At 49.7% G+C, this 20,830-nt stretch overlaps 1 protein-coding gene across 1 annotated transcript; it reads right to left on the minus strand.

Moving 5' to 3' along the window:
- Positions 1–1,662: 1,662 nt before the first annotated feature.
- On the minus strand, positions 1,663–18,557 carry HJURP (Holliday junction recognition protein). Its single transcript, XM_059052511.2, has 9 exons — positions 18,419–18,557; positions 18,143–18,209; positions 15,639–15,694; positions 11,921–12,014; positions 9,573–9,637; positions 8,284–8,376; positions 7,015–7,093; positions 3,131–4,722; positions 1,663–1,924 (listed from the first exon to the last, which is right to left on the minus strand). The coding sequence occupies exons 1-9, from the start codon at positions 18,512–18,514 to the stop codon at positions 1,883–1,885; spliced, it is 2,184 nt and encodes a 727-aa protein (XP_058908494.1). The 5' UTR covers positions 18,515–18,557; the 3' UTR covers positions 1,663–1,882.
- Between the last annotated feature and the right edge of the window lie 2,273 nt (positions 18,558–20,830).

Here is a 20,830-nt window from a genome sequence, read left to right on the forward strand (position 1 = left end):
ACAAGAATGGTGGCCGAAGAGTATTCTTAGCAGCAAACACCCAGTGGGACAGTGGGACACACCAGCTACCTGAGGAACTCTGCAATAAGACCCATGTTCATCAATCAGCTCCCGTCAAACGCAAACACCTCTTGGTGAGACAAAGTTGCACAGTGCATACAGCCCAGAGTTATTTATGTGAAAGTTAAAAACACATACCAGTCTGTGTAGTTAATGGGGTCCTTTATTGGCAGACCCTATAAATTGGCTAAGAGGATCTAGTTGCAGGGCCACACCCATCCGGTCTGAGCCTGAGCCAGCAGTCCCCTGCCAGCCTGTACTGAGGGAAAATGAGCCTCCTGCAAGGTGTAAGGCTCTTGGCCAGGCTCTCAGCTCCAGGCAGTGCAGGCCCTCCCAGTTCATAGGGCTCTGGGCTGAACGTGTCCTCCCAGATTCACAAGTGGAAGCCCTAACCCCCAGTGTGATGGTAGCTGAGACAGGGCCTTTGGGAGGTAATTGGGTTTGGATGAGGTCATGAGGGTGGGGCCCCCATGACGGGATCAGTGCCCTCCTAAGAAACACCAGAGCTCCTCCTCTCTCCACATGACACGGCAAGAAGGTGGCTGTCTGCAGGCCGGGAAGTGGGTCCTCCCCGAGCCTGACCGTGCTGGCTCCCTGATCTCAGTCTTCTAGCCTCCAGAAACAAGTAGCCAGTCTTTGGTATTTTGTTACGGCAGCCAGAGATGAGTAAAACACGCAGGTAATGTCCTAGTGAAAAAAGGTGTGGGTGGAAAGCATACATCGATACAGGGAGAATGGTCACCTAGGGACAGAGGGTGGGAAAGAAAGGTGTGCAACTCAATCTCATCTCTCAACTTTTACTTAGAAAGTCCATTACACGCAGCAATGTATTAACCATTTACTCAGGATATTGGTACGTGGGTTTTGTCACTGTGTTCTGAGTACTTGAAATATTTTATTTAAAAGTCACTGTCCGAGGCCAAGTTATAAGGGGGGAATTTATACTTGGAGATCATTGAAATTCCACCAGAGATGCTAGAACCAGTGAATTGCCAGAGCTCCCTACGTTCCCGGTGTCTACCTTGGCCCATTCCAGTACAAGCCAGTAAGCCCTCTGTACCTTATGGTGACCTAGATGAGAAACTGTCTCTACAACTGAAGAAACAAAAACAAGAATTAAAAAATTTAAATGTTATATGTGTATCAAAAATATAGACAAAATTAAAGGGCATAGAAATTAAAACAATCAAAAAACAAACAAAAAAAAGTCACTGTGATATCCTATTATAAACAGCTCCAATAAAAATCATGAGGTGTCATGGGTGCTGAGTGGCTACAAGTGTGTTTGGGGACCATCACAGGACTGTTTATGTTTTCATCTAAAAATATTAAAATGTTAGGAATTACTTTTATGGGTAAGTTGTACGATGGTTCAATTTGCTACCTCCTATTATGGAAGATACCAAGTCCCATGGGTCTGAATTTAAAAGACTAAGCAGCTGTATTTTCCTTCCAGGATCACTGTATCCAGGGCTTAAACTTAGGTTTCATAGCAAACGATTTCTCTAAGGAAATGGGAAATGTAAGGGAGGATTCTCTGGTCATGTCTAAGTGTAACAAAGAAAACATGAGAAAAATCGGCCTATAAAGAATAACATTAAAAAGTTTAATTGGTTAACTTTATTCAAATAATTTCCAAGAACCCGGAAAGTCATCTCAATGGAACAAATTTCATAGAAATTTGCTTTGAAGGGCAGATAAGCAAGCAAGTTGTCATATATTCTTGAGAATTTAAAAAAATACACAAAAATCAGAGAGGAGAGGGAATACTTCAGAATAACTTGGCAATAGATTTTCAGCTTTGAGGTTTTCTAACACGAAATCACTTTTCTCTTCCATCCTGAAAGACGTGTTGTTCTTTCCTCTAAAAAAAAAAAAAAAAAAAGATTTCAGTATAATTCCACTAGAATTCCCATTGCCTGTCCCCCCCCCCAAAGCTTAACTGTTGTATTCAATTCCATTGAATATATATAAGTATTTGAGTCATTATAGAGAATGCTATGATACTTAATAAATACCCTAAGGAACGTAAAGAAAGAGAAAGTAACGGTAACCCCTCAGGCAGGCAGTGTAAACTGGTGGTTAAGGCCACGGGCTTTCGAATCCTGGCCCAGCCATGCACTGCCTGAGTGGATTCAGCAGTTAAGACTACATTTCCTTACTTATAAGAAGAAGAGCTAGCACTGCCTATTGGACAGAACCTATGTAATCAAAGGGTTCACATGGGGATTAAGGAAGGAAGGTGTGAGAAAGGGTTAACACGGTCTGGAGCACAGAGGGGACTCAGAGGTTAGCCCTTAAAATTCCTTGTGTTCACAGCTCATGAGGATTCGGTCCCTTTCCTCAAGAAATTTATAATGGTAAGTAGAGAAAGAAAAGAAAATACAGAAAAATGGTTAAGTATGTTTATATTGTAGTTCCAGAAGGAGCCGGCCAAACCAAACTCAGTCAGATCCCATCAGCCAGTGGACAAGTGACACGGACTCGGGATCCATCGTCCAAATCCCTGCGTGCGACACGCTGAAATGCATGCTGGGAAAGCTGCACCCACGTGAGAAAATTTAACCACTCACTACGGCTTGCCTCTGGAGAGGATACAATGGTGCATGCTGGGTAAAGCTTCAGCTTAAGGCACCTGCACAAGCTAAACCGTGGCCGAGGTTGGGAAGCAGGTGGGCTTCAGTGGGGAGGACAGGAGACCGTGGGCCGAGCAGGAGTGTGTGGTCCGGCCCCTCACATGTGTGGGATGCTGCTGGGGGTTCTCCAAGGGCTGACTCCTGCTGTCCCCAGGAGGGATCCAGAAGGGGTCAGAGGCGTCAATTCTAGATCAGTTTTGCCTGCAACAGCTACGTTCTGAGTGTGAGGTGAAGAGGCTGGAAGTGACAGTTTGACAAGGATGGGATAGTGTCTTGAGGGAAGCTTTTTAGAAACATCCCCTAAATGCATTCCAATAGAAAATATGTAAAAATGCTGATTTCAGAGGAAGGAAAAGAATTTGGGAGGAAGTTCGGAAAATTAACACCTAAGAATCCTGTTGCAAAACACCCACATTCGACAAACAGAAACGCACCTTCTTCTCTTCCCAGGTGGGCTGTAAAGAGCCAGCCTCTTCCCCAGGCCTCGGGATGGCTCTGTCCACAGGTGAGAAATCCCAGGGTCCAGCCCACCGTCTGCACACCTGAGGGTCTGATAATCGGCGTCGTTTTGTGGGGACTTGATGGCCCCAGCCAGCATCGAGAGCAAAGCCTGTAGACGAAGGGGCCCCAATTGTGTTTGCGCCGAGGGGACTTTTAATGCTCTGCTGGGGTGATGATGACAAGTTTCGGGGGCCCTGGGAGCCAGAGTCTGGATCGAATTTTCCTAAGAAGTCTTCTTTTTGATACCGAACTCCCACACTTGCTTTATCTGGAGATGCTCTGGTACACGAAGGCACCTGCGTCTGCTGAAGCGATTTCTGGCAATACTTTTGATGAAGCTTGTCAAATTTTTCTTTAATGTCATCGTAACGATCCCTGGCATAGACCGGAGGTTGTACCCTGGGTACTGAAATGGCTTTGTTGAGCGATACTGACTTCCTAAGTCCTCCCAGATCATTTCCTTGACAAGCAAGCTCAGAGGCCTGCTCCGAGTGGCCCGGGCTGCACGTGGAGTTGGTCTTTGAAGGGGAGGGGAAGGAGTCACTCTTTGGTGGGCAGCTACCCTCCCTGATAGATCTTTTGCCCAGGCTTTCAAAAGCCTCACTCAACCTCTTAGCTTTTGCTCTGCGGAGAGGGCTACTCGGCCTGTGGGCTTCTACGCCCTGTGGGCTACCAGGGCTTGCTGGACCACCTCTGTACACATCCACAGCCAAGGAGCCGGGAAGGTAAGTCAGGCAGGGCTGCTTCCTAAGAGTCGAGCAATATTCCTGATGAAGCTTGTCAAATCTGATTTCGATCTCCCTATAACGATTCCCTCCCTCGCTCGGCGGTACTCTGGGTCTAGAACCTATTTTTACAGGAGAAATCAACCAGTTTAATGTCATGAATCTATTTTCCTGATCAAGATGATACACTGCATTGGAGTCTAAGTAAGTCAGTGAAGAATAATGCTTCTGAGGCGTTCTCGGAAGCTCCTTCCAATGTGAAGCGAATGCGTGGATCTGGGGTTTGTTTACTTCAAAAGCCCTTCCCAGTTTTAAACCCATCTTATGGCCAGAAACATCGAGTAGGTTCTTGCGATCTCTGAACACTGCCACGTCCTTCGCAGGTTCGGAGCTGGGTGCACACCTCTCCTGGGGGCTCCTCCGAGAGCGCCCGCCTCCTCTGCAGCTCGTTCTGTTAATTCTGCTCTTACACCTGTGCCTCCGCTTGGAGCTCCAGTGCTGGCGGATGAACGTCTTGGTGGAGATGACGCAGGAGGGCCTCACACCCAGCAGGCAGCTCATGGAGTGCAGCATGCCCGCGTACAGATCGCTGAGTGTCGCGTTGCAGATGTCCTCGGCCTCAGAGCATGGGCTGCTTGAGAAGCTGCTGCCACCGGTCCCTCCCTGTAAGGAGATGCCATCACCCCTCGGCACCAGGGCCAGGCCTGCTGAGCAAGAGAGCGGAGCATCACCCTCTCTGGGCAATGAAGTTGGCTGAAATGGGCCACCTGGGCTCTCTTCAGAGACGTCACCATAGTATCCTGGAGAAACACACACACACACAAGGCAAAGGCACGTTAACCATTTAAAACCGACCACACGCAGAGATCAGAGAACCGAAGGCTAGATGTTTTTTTTTTTTTTTTTAATTATTACTTTTAATTGAGATATAACTGACATATAACATTATGTTAGTTTCAGGAGTATCACATAACATTGTGATTTCTTTTCAAGCAATATGAAAAACAAAAGCAAAAGGAAAATTCACAAATATTTGGGAGTAGACTCTTCTCAGAGATTTCTTTCTAGCTATCAAAACAATTTACTCTCCACTGACCTTCCTAAAAGGAGTCTTCCTTCCCTGCGTGATGGTTTGGAAATTGGTTGCCTTGTCAAAGGTTAATTAGAAAGCAGAAAATAATGACCCTGTTTGCCTACAGGGCTGGGTGGGGAGGGGAGAAGACCCCTGAACACACCTCTTCACACAGCTTTGACTTTTGCATCATGTTAAATGTTTTACATGTTAGAAAAATAAAAATTAAACCAACAAAGATGGGGATAACTCTACAACTGAATACAGACAAGGAAAATGACCCTAACCGTATGTCAGACTGACAACAACCAAAAGAGAAAATAGAATCCACATAACTCTGAACGTGCCCCCTCAGCGGGGTATTATCCGAGGATGGCAATGCTGCTTGGAGATCTGGAAGCTTCCTCAGCACGTTGCTGAGCACAGTGGTACCAGGTGCTATGGCTCTGAGGCTACTGGGTGCTGCACGACCGGGCAAATGAGCCTCATCGTTAAGGAGGAGCCAGCGGGCGCTGGGGGAAAACTCTGGAATCAGCGTGGGGGACGAAGAGCTCAAAACCCCACGGAGACAGGTTGGACGACGCAGAAGCCAGAAAGGAAGGGGCTCCTCCAGGCTTAATGGGTGATGACAACTGACAATAGATTCTTATGTGAATTTAAAAAAAAGAGAAAAGTCCATGAGTTCTTACTGATTCTGGAAAAGTTAAATAAAGAAAAAGCATGTTGGGGAGGATAAAGGAAGGGAAAAAAAGAAATGGAAGGGAGACAGCTCAGCCTTCTTTATACAAGAATGCCAACGAAAGCAGGCAGGCAGAACCAGAAAAGGCCTGTGTGCTCGGCCCCAGTTCAGGCAACAGTCATGGCGAGATGCTACAAACCATGGGGTGTGAGGGTTCTGGGGAAAAGGCTACCAGGCAACCTCAAGGGGTCAACTGCAGATGATTCCAAGGATAAAAGGCACTTCTGCAGTGAGAAATCTGGTGGGGCCCGCCTTCACTGTGCGACCAGACTCAAGTCACCAACAATGGGACAGGCCTGACAGGACGTCCTGAGAGGACAAGAACGTCACCTGTGTAGTATTTTTGCCAAAAATGTTTAACATAAACTTAACCACATATAAGTCCAAATTGAAGGACATTCTGCAAATCTGCTGGAGGCCAGGCCTATTCAAGAAAGTCAGTGAGGGCAAAGTGATGGCAAAGATGACAACAGCAAGGCCGAGGGCCCCTTCTGGACTGAAGGAGACAGTCAGCATGACAGGTGGTGCCCCAGTGGGTCCTGAGCTGGTCAAACGAACAAAAAACGCTGCAAAGGAAAACAACGGCACGACTGGGTAAAACCGTATTGGGTCACGGTGACATTTCAACGGGTGCCAAGTTTAATGTGGTTCTGAGGGGACTCGGCCTGTTCTTCGGAGACACTGAAGCATTCAGGGACGGTATATACATGAACGCAAATACATAGACACACGGGTACGTGCGTGTATGTCGGGAGTGATAGAGCAAACGCGACAAAATGTGAATTGCTCAGTGTAGGTAAAGGATGTTTATTGTACGAGTCCTACATTTCGGGAGATTCAAAAATGTTCAAAACGCTAAGCTGGGATAAAGAGCTAATTAGCCATTAGCATGCAAGTCCCGGAAGGAAAGAGCACTTTGTTTCTTTTCTTTTTTTTTTTTTTTTTGCGGTACGCGGGCCTCTCACTGTTGTGGCCTCTCCCATTGCGGAGCACAGGCTCCGGACGCGCAGGCTCAGCGGCCACGGCTCACGGGCCCAGCCGCTCCGCGGCACGTGGGATCTTCCCGGACCGGGGCACGAACCCGTGTCTCCTGCATCGGCAGGCGGACTCTCAACCACTGCGCCACCAGGGAAGCCCGCACTTTGTTTCTTAACACGTAATAATGTACCTAGGACGTGCACGTGTCTCTCACAGTTCATGGTGATGAAACATGCCCGGCTCAGGGCGCCGTGGCTCTACCGCAAGTGAACGGTCCGTGCAAAGTTTCTATGTCACACTCACCTCGGGCAGGCCCGGCGGGCGAGGCCAACGAAGGGACCAGGGTCACACGGGTGTCCTTTCCCTCTCCGTAACCGGCACACTGAAATCAAAGCAGATGACTTTAACAAAGGAGTTGTCAGGGGTCGGCTCGGGCTTCCCGCCCCAACTGCTCTCCCAACCACAGACGGTGCATCCATTTGCGGCTGCAGTGGTGACACACGCGACCAGGACGACAGACAGCGGCCGGCGGGGCCTCCAGCAGTGGTGGGAAGAGATGTCTTAGCAAGATCCAGGAGTTCTGCCTCCACGGCCTCCAGGTACCGCCCCCTGCCCCCCAAGGGCCACCACCGCCCCACGTCGGCCAGAATCTCTCTCGGGAGGCCTGGCGGCTTTTCCTCCTCCACCATTATCCTCTGACAGCAAGGACAGCCGGTCCAGGTAGATGGAGGGAAGGAGAACCTGTCGCTGGGACAACGGAGCTGGTCCCGGCCCTGGCCTCCTTCCCCGACCAGCAGGGTCACCAAAAGGCCATGCTTGCTGCTTCCAGACAAAGGAAAAAGGCATTTCCCGTACATCCGCTCGTTCAGATACAGGCTTCTGTCAGCAGCAGCGTGTAAGAAAATATCCATGCTCCTGTTAAGTTGGCTGCCTCTGAGATGAATTGTTTATTCCAGAACACATACTTCCTAGTCATTTGGTATTAAAATGTCCTTTGTTTTAGGAGATGAGACTGACAGAACTTGGAAAACTAAAGAGTTGGCATCCTTGCGTGAACTCCACCTTTAGTCTTTTGCTCTCCTTCAGGCAAAGCTCCAGGAAACTGGCTGCCGTGGAAGGTGGAGGGCACCAAGCCTGGGAGAGGGGCTGGTGAGCTGCCCACCTCCCACGGGGTCCACCGCAGCCCCCAATCTCGCCACCATCACGGCCGAAGCAGGCAGAACAGGTGCCCTGCGGCCCGTGGCAGCCCCGGTCACGGCAGGGAAGGAGGGAGGTGGGCGCTACAGCTTCCCTAATTCTGCGGCTTAGAAGCCTTCTGCCTGAGGGTGGGGGCCCTACTAGATCCCGTGAGCTGCCCAGAGCACAGCGGGCAGCCGATTCCGCTGCCCGAGGGTCCCAGAGTGTTTACTCAGGAAGAGACGGAACTGGGGAGGCTGTGAGCGAAACGGTTTGGAAACAGCCGTTGAAATGCTCTTTGCAGGCTCTGTAGCGAGTGAACAAGACGAGATGACACCTCAGTGTGTCTCTAGTTCATGGTTTACTTATATGAAGACACACCCTAGGAAACATTACCTCCAAACACCCTTCGTCCTGCAGCAGGGTATCCACTTGCGTCAAGTACTTCCTCCTTAGCTCATTTTTCAATGGGCTCCAGGGCACTGCAGGCTGACACCAAAGACGAGTCAGTATTTGTAAGAGCTGCTGGGTACGGCCGAGCTCTGGGATCCTGGGACACACTGGCAAGCTCGTTAGTGTACACGTCTTTAAATGAAGTTCCTCGAAGTCACTTCTTCACCTCCTGCTGTTAGCAGCACAAAGTGGTCCAGCCCCCTCTGAAAATCTACCTGACCCTGGAATCCGACTTTAGGGAACTGACCCAGTGGTAACAATCCGAAAGAAAATAGAAAGACAAAACACACCAGTTTGGAGAAGTTTATGACAATATTCCTAGAACAAGAGAAAAAAAAGAAACAATATTCTTCGGCGAGTTTAGGACCCAACTACTGGAATTGACCCCAGCTGGTATGTTTATAAGGAAAGAAGTTCAGTGTCCAACTCAGGAGGCAGGAACCCTTGCCTCTCCTCTCCCTCACCTGCCATACATTGGAAATAGGGGGCCGCAGCCTCCACTGCGCACCCCGGTGGGGCTTAGTCAGGGCCTGGGTCTGCAGACTGGGGGGGGGGTCACAGGAACACAGCGGGGAACGGCCGACACCTCGGCCCTTTACTGTCAGGGCCGCCTGCTCCCCTCCCCTGCCACCCCGACACAATACCTCACAACGCACCCCTTTCCTCCCCCAGGGCCACTACCTAATTCTAGATAGACACTGCAAGTCACACACGGGTGTGTGGGCAAACCTCTGTGCAAAAGTAGTGCTTTTAGAGGAAAACCACATGCCAGCTATTCTGGCATCTGACCCAGGGGTCAGATCAGAGGCTCGGGTGGATTCTGTGCTGTGTGTTCTCGTCCATCCCGAGGGCTGACCTGGAAACGCTCCCCAGAGCACCTCCCTTATGATACCGTCTCTCTATGGGGAAAGACCGACTCAGAACCCAACTTTCTACACTGTGAGGTCGGTCAAGGCGCAGGGCACACGAGGACTGTTCTGTCTGCAGAGGGAACATCACCCAACATTTACGTACGTTCAGTAAATCAGGCTTGAACTGGGGCAGTACGTGCTGAACCGAGAAGGGCTGACTTGCTGCCTTAGGGGGTCTGAAGGTGGCGACACAGACTTGAGGGGTGATGTCAGCAAAGAGCAAGCCTCAGAAGGGGACTTACAGGAAGACGCAGCTCATGAGAATGTGTACTTGTCCCCAAGCCTCAACTCTGTCCCTTCATTACAAAAGACAGGTCTTACCATCAAATTACCAGCAACCACATCTTCCTGGAATAAGGTTGTATCAGTATCACTGCTTATCGAATCTAAAAGCAAAGGAAATTTCCATCAGAACTTTTAAAGAAAGCTTGCATTTTTCTCTCGAGGATAGTTTTTGCATTGCTTGCGTACACCTTACAGTGAAAACTCCCGTTGCTTCAAGTGGCTCCCTTTAATAGGGACATGGCTACATCTGTCGCCATGCAGAGAAACCATCGGAACAGGAACACGCCCAGAGTCGGGGAGACGCGGGAAAGCAACTTTCGTATCACCTCTGGCTCTTTCCATGGCCTCTGATCCTGGAAGCTGAGTCCCTCTAGGCTGGCACTGTCCAGTAGAACCTTCTGTGACGGTGGAAGGTCCCCCCCAGCTGCTGTCCGGGATGTCAGCCACTAGCCACATGTGGCTGCTAAACACGTGGAGTGTGGGTAGGGAGGCTAGGGAACTGAATTTTAAACGTCACTTAATTTTCAATGAATTTGAATAGTCACAGGTGACTAGTGGTTACCACACTGGACAGTTCAGCTCAAGAAGAACAATTTCTACTGATTTCAAGCAGTACAGGAAATTCACAGACACGAGGCTTTATGGAGTTAAAATTTGGATTGATACCGGTAAACAAGTAACAGCCATGAGTAAACATCTCCATCAGGTTCTTTCTAGTTCTGATCTGAAAGACCACCCACCGGTTTCCCCTTTAGGACTCAACCCATATTTCTGACTGCCCAGTGCGGGCAAGGGTCTGGGCAGGGCGGACAAAGGCTGCAGACAGGCCAGTCCCACGGGACGTGGGTGTTGAAGCACAATTACAAAGTCTGCAATTACTCAGCTGTTTAGCTGCCACCAGGGGAAGAGCCAGGTGTGGAGAACACAGGTAAAAGTGGGAGTCTGCTCCAATCTGGGGACCAGGGGGCTTCCAGGGGGCAGTGAAAAGACAGTGGGCAAGTCAGGCAGCCGTGGTCTGGATTCTTTTCTCTCTCGGAGGAATGGGCAGCCATTGCAGTGCTTTGAACAGAGAAGCCGCGTGACCAGATTCGCACGTTCAAAGGTGTCGGCGGGGTGGAGACAGGAGCTGGCTCGGTGGAGGCGTGGGGCAGAGGGCAAGAGAGACGGCGGTGGCAAAGGCACGGGACGGCGCTGTCGGTCCCGTGAGGAACAGCTATGAGGAGGAGGGAGGGGCTGAGGCCAAGAGGATGCTGGGTTTCTGGCTCATTCTACAGGGAAGACGGTGGTGGCCTCGTCCTGAGGACAGGGTCTGGTGGGTTGGCTTTTTGAGCTGAGATATGCAGAGTGCAGACAAAGAGTTCAAGGCGAGAGGCCGCTGGCCATAAACACACCCAGAGGGGGTTCTCGGCAGGGGATTCCACTGGAGTGAGGGACAAAGATATCCAACTCTCGGGAACGGGTACCAGCAAAGGTGGGGGGCAAATCAATAGAGGGGCTGAGAGGAGGGAGAAAGCCCGGAGGGTCAGGGGCACTGAGGCCACGGCCAGACTTTCCAGAAGCTTTGCATGCTACTGAGAGGACAACAGGATGAAAATCAAATGCCAACCGGATTCAGCCACGGGGCTGCTGGGAGCCTCACCACAGGGTGTGCTTTTGAGCCGGAGCCAGAAGCCAGAAGGGGACCAAGTGAGGTGTGCACGGGGGCAAGAACACCAGAGGCGGTGAAACGGGCCACGGTTACAGGCTAGGCTGTGAAGGGAAGGTGAACACGGGGAGGCAGCTAGAAAGGGGCCCGAGACGGGAGATCTGAATCCTGTGCTGTGTGTTCAAGGTGAGATCTGACGGGATGTACCCAGGGTAGAGGGAGAGAGAGGCTGGGACAGAAAGAAAGAAAGATGATGGGTGGATTTCTGAGAAAACAGACTGGGCCCGGGGCTCAGAGCATCACGGCTAGCCTGAGGAAGGGAAAGGAGTCCCCACAGGAACAGGAAGCAGGAGAAAGGATGCCTGCAGGGCGCCTAGGAGTTAGTGGTCCATGACACCAGCCTGCAAGGGCACATCAAAGTCTTACTGTTAATAAATTCTTGAGATTAATCATTTTTTTTTTTGGCAAAAGGTCAAAACAAAACAAAATGGGTGGGTGGGGGTGAGGGCTTTATTATTCTAGAATATTCGAGTACCGTTTATGTGTCAGGTACCACAATGTAACTGTGAGCGAGACAGCTCCTTAGAAGAGCTTAGAAAGAAGTAACAGGGCACTTTCAAATGTTTTAGTTTTGAAAATACACCTTGGAAAAAGTCAGACTGAGGGATCTAGACTTGAAATGTTCTGACAAAAAACCCACGTCCCTCCGGACCTGGCTTTCTAGTGCCAGGACACTCACCCTCAGCTTGTGTGCAGGGCAAGGGAAGCTCGTGACCTCCAGCTGGGACTTGCACGGGTCCATCTGTCCTGTCGTCCGTCTTCACCGGGGAGTCCTTGAAGTCGATAAGACACGCTTGATTAGGTCATAACACATTTCAAAGCCACTGTTAAGTGACACACTGACAATCCTTCCTCTTCCTTTAGCGTATGAGAGAACAGGAAATTTCCTGGGGCTTCTCTTCTAGAAAATTACGGTACAAAAGGCCTCGAAACTCCTAGCAGCTAGACAAGTTCTCCCTCGGAAAAAGAACAGTGCTTTCTTCCTCTGGCCGTGCCAAGGGCTGCTGCCTCAGAAACCACTTGGATGATAAGTGATGGAGCAGGGAAAGTGGGAAACAGGGGCTCGAGTGGACAGGCCCAGCACGCCCTGGCCTGGAGGCAAGCACAGGGCCAAGGTCAAGATGAAACAGGATACAACTGTCACCAGATCCTCAGGTGGAATCCGGAAATTCAAGAGGCCCCTAGGGGACTTTCTGTGACTTTTAAATCTTAACAGTGAGTTTATCTCCATGTCATGAGACCGACAATTCCTTTAAAAGCCTCAGCATGTGGTGGGACCCCGGCATGCGGAGCCACTTTCAGCCCGAGCTCTGGCCACGGAGCGGTCAGTTGTCCTGACCAGGACTCAGCCTGCAGGGCAGTCAGTGGGCCGCCCCCGAGGAGGCCGTGCTTCCCTCTCCAGAGCCTCATCTGCACAACTGGCCTCTCTAACAACCATAATGAGTGCCATGGATGGGCTCTCATTAGGGAAATTGGAGAATTCCAGATGCCACATCAGTTAAAATATTTTTAGGACCACCCCAGCCTTGCAAGAACAGGAGTGAGAACGTGGTGAGGCCTGTCCCTTTCGGGGCAGCGCCCAGGCATCATCTCCTAGGTGTCCGTGAATCCTGCCCGGGGGATGTCACCACCTTTGCCTTGGGTGAGCTGGGATGGGGCAGAGTGTCCGGAGGCGTCACAGAACTTGGCCTGAGAATCATGGGGAAGCAGCCAATCGGAACCAGCGTCTAACTACAGGCAGCTCTGGGGTCAGAAACAGAACCCAGGCCATGTGATAGGACAAACGCACAGCCCACGGGGCCTCCTGCCTCCACAGCTCCGGGGAGGGCAGCAGGTGGTGACTTGCGTGAGGCTGTAGACCTCTGAGTTGTCATCACAGACCGAGCCCGGTTTTCTAATCCCAGGAAAGGGGCTTAAAATTCCGTAGATGCCAGGGAGGGCTCCTCCTGATTTTAAGTAAAATCATTAAATAAATGTGCAGATGAGAACACTTTGCCACCAAGACCATTCAAGCACTGGCTCATCAGTGGGTACCGTTATTATGTGTAATTTAAAGAATGCGTATCCTTTGACACAATGATCCCACTTCTTGGCATTTACTGAACAGGGGTGACAGCACTGGGAAGAGATAAGAACGGTTCTCTGTCTCTGTATATAACAGGGGCCTTACAAATAAAGTTTTATTGGAACATAGCTGTACCTGTCTGTTCACCTATTGTCCTTGGCTGCTTTCCCCTTACAAAGCAGAGCTGAGTGGCTGCAGCAGAGACCACACGGGCAGCAAAGCCTAAAATATTTATCGTCTAGACCGGCGGTCCCCAACCTTTTTGGCACCAGGGACCGGTTTTGTGGAAGACAATTTTTCCGAGGACCGGGGCGGGAGGGTTGGGGGGTGGGGGTGCGGGGATGGTTTGGGATGATTCAAGTGCATTACATTTATCGTGCACTTTATTTCTATTACGACATTGCGATATACAATGAAATAACCATACAACTCACCATAATGCAGAATCAGTGGGAGCCCTGAGCTTGTTTTCCTGCAACTAGATGGTCCCATCTGGGGGTGATGGGAGGCAGTGACACTCGAAGTGTGTTGCTTATGTCCAGTCTACTCCGTAAGATGCAGCTTAATTGTCACTTCTCACTCACTGATAGGGTTTTGATATGAGTCTGCAAGCAACTGATTGATGATGGTCTCTGTGCCATCAAACCTCTCTGCTAACGATCATCTGGATTTGCAGCCACTCGCCAGCGCCAGCATCACTGCCTCAGCTCCACCTCAGATCACCAGGCACTAGATTCTCTCTAGGAGCACCCAACCGACCTCCCTCACACGTGCGGTTCACAGTAGGGTTCGAGCTCCTATGAGAACCTAATGCTGCTGTTGATCTGACAGGAGGCGGAGCTCAGGTGGTAATGCGAGCGATGGAGGGTGGCTGTAAATACAGATGAAGCTTCGCTAGCTGCTCACCTCCTGCTGTGCGGCCTGGTTCCTAACAGGCCATGGACCCAGGGATTGGGGACCCCTGATCTAGACTTTTGCAGGAAAAGAGTACTGATCCTGACTTATAATAAAGGAAAGTGAAAATAGCTAAATGACTGACTATCAATAAGAGAGCAGGATTTTTTAAAAAAGGAGATTGAATTATACAACAGATGACAAAGAGGAGTTTTCACAATATGTATTAAGTGGAAAAAAGAGGGTTAAAAAAAGTGTATGTAAAAGAAAAAAGGGGATAAAGAAATGTGTATTTATAAATACATACACAGGAATCACAGTATACTAAAATATTATTATTATTAGTGACTATCTCTTATCTCTGCATATGTGAGTCCAGTTAATTTTCAGCAGTTATATTTATTTCTAACATTTCTATGACTAAATGTATTATGTGTTAAAATAACCAGTCAGGAGGAAATTTGATTTCAGATTTGCTGTTAATTGCTATGTAACCCTAATGCTGATGTTTTCATTCTTGGGCACCGGCTCCCCAACTGGCCACGAGGAAGCACCACATGGTGAGAAGTGGTGATTAAGAGGATACCAGACATCCTTACAAAAGGCACTGCCACAAAACAAGACACCCTGGGTCTCACAGTAGGAAGGCCCCTCCCATGAAGGCAACAGATCACATAGCTGCTGTGTCCATGGATAAACTCGGGAAAAACACACCTGGGTTTTAAAAGGTAGTGAACGGGGCTTCCCTGGTGGTGCAGTGGTTGAGAATCCGCCTGCCGATGCAGAGGACACGGGTTCGTGACCTGGTCTGGGAGGATCCCACATGCCGCGGAGCGGCTGGGCCCGTGAGCCATGGCCGCTGAGCCTGCGCGTCCGGAGCCTGTGCTCCGCAACGGGAGAGGCCACAACAGTGAGAGGCCCGCGTACCACAAAAAAAAAAAAAAAAAAAAAAAAAAAAAAAAAAAAAAAGGTAGTGAACGACACAGGGCACCCTCTCCTCAATCTCTTGCTCCTTTCAGAAGAGGGAAAGATGCCTTTTTGCTTCCTGGAAGGACCTGGATTTGGTCTTCCCTGTAAGGACCCTGCAAAGCAAGCTGGTAGCTGTGGCTGAAGCTGGGGACGGGGGAGGTCTAATCCAGCTGGCTCCACCTCACAGGAGGCCTCCAGTCGTCAGAGCCCCTGGTCCATGGCAGGGGAAACACAGGGGGATGCAAGGGGCACAAGCATCACAGGCTCCTACCTGCACTTGACAAGCAACAGAAGACATGCGTCTCCGTAAATCCTCACACACAAGAAAATAGGGCAGTTAGGGTGAGAAAACCGTGGAACAGCACCCTGCGGTGGCCCCTGGGCGCAGTTCCAGCTCATCTCCACCTTTATTCACATCAACCTTCCTCCACGGCAAGGCATGGTGGCAATAAAATTTGACATTGAATACCTGGATTTGTCCTGTATTTCTTTCCTTTATTAATCTTCCTCCCCAAATTCGCAATCCTTAAGAAAAGAAATAAAAATGACTACTTAAGGAATCATGAACACTGAGTTTCTGTTCAATCTGAATACAAAGAAAACCAAAGTGACAGACAACAGAAAGGTCTAATATGACCAGGACATAACCAGGCCATATTCCTGATATTCTGTTGTTTCTCATCTTTGTGAGGTTGAAGGTTTTTCCAAAATCAACACGAGACAAAAATCTGTCATTAACAAAAATTTCTCCTACCTAGTAGGCAGCAAGCAGCTCATTGAATCCAGCATGAAGCCACAAATTAAATGGAAACGAACATATGTATGCCAAGTAGTGTCCTCAAAATACATATACTGAGAGTAATCCATATACTACAGAGAGAGAGATCACTTTTCAAGGGCAACCTCTCTACCCCATGTACCGTGCAAGTGCTTTCTCAGGACAATTGTACGCGTTACAGAGCAAGCCCTCGGCACAGGGGGTAAACACTGAGTTTGGGAGTCCTGCACTTACTAGCTAGCAGAATCTGGGCAACATACTCAATCTTGCCCTAAACCTCTGTTGGCTCCCAGGTAAATTCAAATTAATAAAGAAGGGATCATTGGGTTGGGAGGCTTGGGATGGTTGTTGATGATGGTAACAGCAGCAATAATTACACGGTGCTCTACTCTTCCAGGCTCCAGTCTAAATCCTTTCCAAGTACACCTCATTTACAACTCACCGACATATAACTTGTATGGTACTCCTAATTCCTTTTGGATAGATACCCATCAGGTTCGCCATACAGATGGAGACAGAGGCAAGGAGAGGTGAAATAACCAACACAGGCCACTTGCCCATGTGGTGAGGCCAGGCTGTGAACCCAGGGGAGTGACTCTCTGGGGTCCTGACCACTGAGCCGTGTGGCCTTTCAAGAACAGAGGCGCCTGGAGTCAAACCAAAGCTTTGCCACTTTGGCTAAGTGACACAGGCAAGTTCCTTAACTTCTCTCTGCTGTATCCTCTGCTATGAAACAAACACTGATTGATTCTAACAGTGCCCACCTCGCAGGGTGTTGAGAAACCTGAGACTCTTAGAAGCATTAGGCACATGCTTAGCTGTCAACATGTGAATGACTATTACTCACCTGCTGTCTTCACCATAATCAGTGTGGTTGTTAGTTCCTATCTACCCCCTACGGTTTTGCCTTAAATTGCAGGAATCCACCCTGTAAGAGTGGTCGGCTAGCATTTAATCAAAAAGGCCACTCCCTAACTGACTGCGTCTCCAGGGGAAGCCACAGGTCTAGGGAGCTGAGCTCCCATCAGCTAGAAATTTGTTAGAACACAGACCCACTGAATCCACATGCAGCATTGCTGTCGGTGGCCCCAGGAATCTGTTTCAACAAGCTCTCCAGGAGGTCTTCCACATGCTCAAGTGTCTGATGCTTCGACTACTGTTCTCATCAAACTGGAGTCTGAAATGAGTTTTCACTGGTGAAATTAGTGGTGTTCAAGGTATGTGAATTGACCAGAACATTCCAGACGCTGCCCATCCTTGCATGAAGAGGCCATGAGGACGCTGTGAAGCCCGTTGACAGCACCCTTAGGAATGATTTCTACACGCTCCTGAGTCCTGCTTTCGGGTTAGACTTCTCACCGCCTGACAGAGGCCAGAGTAACAGAAACCCACTACTGGAATACCTTAGCTTCTGCCTGAATATATTTTTCACCCAGGGTATGGCTAGGCCAGCTGAAAAAGCAGAGCTAGGATTTCATTTAATTACGAACTGTTTTGTACCTGTCTGTCCGGTGCACAGCAGAACTGGGTCTGAGAGTCACTTTCATTAGTAGGAAATACTGAGTTGGAATGAGGCTGCACGGCAGGCAGTGACCTCACTCAGTGCAAACTTTCTCCAGCTATTTACCAAAGAGAATCCATGAGATTTAAGTCAGTTTGCAGCATCAACCATTAAACAGAATGGGTCCTTCTCCTGAGATTCAGGTCAAATTCCAAAGTACTCAGAACCTCAAGTCAAACAGGTCAAATAACAGTCAATACGAGTGTTTACTAGTGCCAGGCGCTGTTTCAAGAGCTTCATCTTCTGTAACTGTCACAATCTCCACGCCAAGTAAATATTATTGTCATCATCTTTCCATTTTACAGGTGAAGAAACTGAGTCACAGCCTGGCTAAAGCAATGGGCCCAAGCTGACTTGGCTATTAAACAGCCAGCGGGGATGCCAACCCAGGCGGGGACATTTTTAATGAGGATGCATCTATGTGTCATCAGAATTCTGTCTTAATAAGTAATTCTTTTGGAAATAAGTAATTTAAGTAATCTATAGGTTCGAGGGAACTAGTGACGGTTTAGTACCTACTAGGTGAAAAAGGTTTATTTTCAAGAGAGCAGGGACAGCATTTCAAACCCTAGTAGGACACTATTCTAGTTACACTCTTAACCGTAAATATTCAGAAAGGGGGGCTGACTCGTACCCTGGGGCGTCTCGTAGGTCAGCGTGGACATCTGCACCACCGGGGCGTCCTCGAAGGGCTGGTTGTACTGCGGGAGAGGAAGGGGCATCCCGTCATATCGGAGGGCCGAGAGGAACCCCTGACCCGGGCTGAGAAGGCGACAGAGCGAGGCTGCTAGTCTCGGGGGTCCCGAACCCCCGTCTCTGCCCCCCAGTCCCCAACCCTGCCTCCTCCTCCCGCCCCTCCTCCTTCCCCTTCCGTCCCGTTCCCCCTCCCCTCCAGCGGGGGGAGCCGCACCTTCTCTATCAGCTGCTGCATGCGCCTCTGGAAGCGGCGGCGGCTGTCCCTGAGCTTCCGCAGCAGCGTGTCCTCTTCCAGGACCTCGCCCTCCATGGCGCGCGAACAGCCAAATGCCTACTCCGGCGGGAAGCCGAACAGGGGACCGCTCCCCGCGCCGCGGTTCAAATAGCGACTCCCGCCCTTCCGGCCCGCCTCTCTGGTTTTCCATTGGCTGTCTCTGAAAGGCAGGGCGCTGATTGGGCCTTTCAAACAGGTTGGCGCAGCTTTCTCCCGGCCAATCCGTGCCCGAGTTTCCGGCCCCGCCCTGCCCGGGGCGCGCGCACGGAGGGGAAAGGGAGGGCGGGGATCCGCCGCCTCGTGCTGGGAGGTCGATGGCGTGACCTTCCCTGCGTGCGTCCTGTGCTTGTTAATCAACAGGACCACACGAATATGATTTCCCCTGTCGTGCACCGGAGATGTCCAGGTGACTTGCGCTGGGACTCACTGCCGGTGGGGGACAGCCCCTCACCTGAATGTCGCCCTGAGCCCTGCCCCGGGCCGGCTTCCTCGCCCAGGCCGCCTCTGTTCTCCGCGCAGTTACGAGAGCGGGGAGTCGAGAAAGACATCACGGAATAACGAATCCAAAAGGAGGCAGGAAAGTGAACATGAGCAATACGATAAACGTCACTGAATCCAGGAAAATATAATACGGTATTTTTATTAACCTCCTGGCACACCTTTTTCGTACATAATTTTTGTTGCATACTCGGCTCCATTGATATTAATTTTGTAATATTTTCTCTAGAGAATGGGTAATTCAGCATCATCACTGAGCCGTATTTATGTGCTTGTGCGGTTACCACAATGTGTGACAAAAAATTAGTATAACTTTGAGCATGATTAGGACCCTTAGATGGGGCTCTTCACCTCCTCTCACCCCGCACCCCAATCCTATCATGCGATGCAGCGGAAATTAGGGGAGAAGGGGGGTTTTTGAACATTGGGGCTCATGTAGGAAATATAGTGTGATGGGCACAGAGATGCTGCCTAATTCCCAGGCCACCCTCAGGCCGCAGCTGCCGGGAGGGCTTCTCCCCGGCGCCTTCTGCTGTCGGCCTCTTCAAGGATTGCCTCAGTTGTAGAGAGCTCCTCACCCACGATCCTGCAACCCCAGGGTGGCCCAAATCCAAGGACAGATCCAGGTGGGAACCTGAAGCCCTGGCCATTTCAGCCAATGAAGGACAATCTGATTGGGCACCCAGTCTTTCCCTTCCTTTCACAGCCGCCAATCTGAAGGGCATTCCCTAATAATAAACATCCTGCATGGTAACTCCATCCCCTTGTCTGCTCCCTGGAGAATCCCACCTGTAACAAAGGACCTTGCTGCAAGTGGCCACTGAATCTACACATCCCATTTGTAACTTTCCCAATTTTCACAAATGGGCTCAGTTTTCTGTCTCCTCCTCCCTTGGGGGCGCTCGTAAATTTAGCGTGCTGTTCCCTGGACTCAGTGTTTCCACATACGTTAGTTTCGAACACATCTCATTTAGAGACTTGGGACGTCCAAATTGACCTCTCCTAGGGCTTGGTCCCCACTCCTAGGACACCACTCCCAGGTTTCAGGGCATCCTTCCCTCACTTCATTGACTTTCCGAGGATCTGTTCTACCCCAGGGGCTCATGGATAGCTTCATGGAAACGATTTCTCAAGTTCACGTCTTTAACTGAAGGTCCAGAAAAATACCCACTGTTTTTTTGAATTTTATTTTTTTATACAGCAGGTTCTTATTAAGTTATCTATTTTATACATATTAGTGTGTACATGTCAATCCCAATCTCCCAATTCATCCCCCCCACCCCCGCCACTTTCCCCCCGTGGTGTCCATACGTTTGTTCTCTACATCTGTGTCTCAGTTTCTGCCCTGCAAACCGGTTCATCTGTACCATTTTTCTAGGTTCCACATATATTTGTTAATATACGATATTTGTTTCTCTCCTTCTGACCCACTTCATTCTGTATGACAGTCTCTAGATCCATCCACGTCTCTACAAATGACTCAATTTCATTCCTTTTTATGGCTGAGTAATATTCTATTGTATATATGGGCCACATCTTCTTTATCCATTCATCTGCCGATGGGCGTTTAGGTTGCTTCCATGACCTGGCCATTGTAAATAGTGCTGCAGTGAACATTGGGGTGCATGTGTCTTTTTGAATGAACATACCCACTTTGGCCACTCCCCCCCTGAAACAGCTAAAGCCTGTGCATTGGCCCACTGGTCTCCCAGTCCTTTCTGACCAACTTTCCCCATGCCATGGTCCAAAGTAGTGGCCCAGCTCAGGAAGAAAGAGCCCGGGATGATGCTCCTAATTTTTTTTTTTTTTTTTTTTTTTTTTTTGCGGTATGCGGGCCTCTCACTGTTGTGGCCT

Source organism: Kogia breviceps, chromosome 2 (genome assembly GCF_026419965.1).
Source record: "Kogia breviceps isolate mKogBre1 chromosome 2, mKogBre1 haplotype 1, whole genome shotgun sequence".
NCBI lineage: Eukaryota > Metazoa > Chordata > Mammalia > Artiodactyla > Physeteridae > Kogia > Kogia breviceps.

Coding starts and splice junctions, on each gene's coding strand:
- HJURP (XM_059052511.2), bottom strand. CDS start 18,514: ATGGAGGGCGAGGTCCTGGAAGAGGACACGCTGCTGCGGAAGCTCAGG. Junction 18,210..18,418: donor TGCAGCAGCTGATAGAGAAG/GTGCGGCTCCCC, acceptor CCTCTCCCGCAG/TACAACCAGCCCTTCGAGGA. Junction 7,094..8,283: donor AGGACGAAGGGTGTTTGGAG/GTAATGTTTCCT, acceptor CTTTGATTTCAG/TGTGCCGGTTACGGAGAGGG.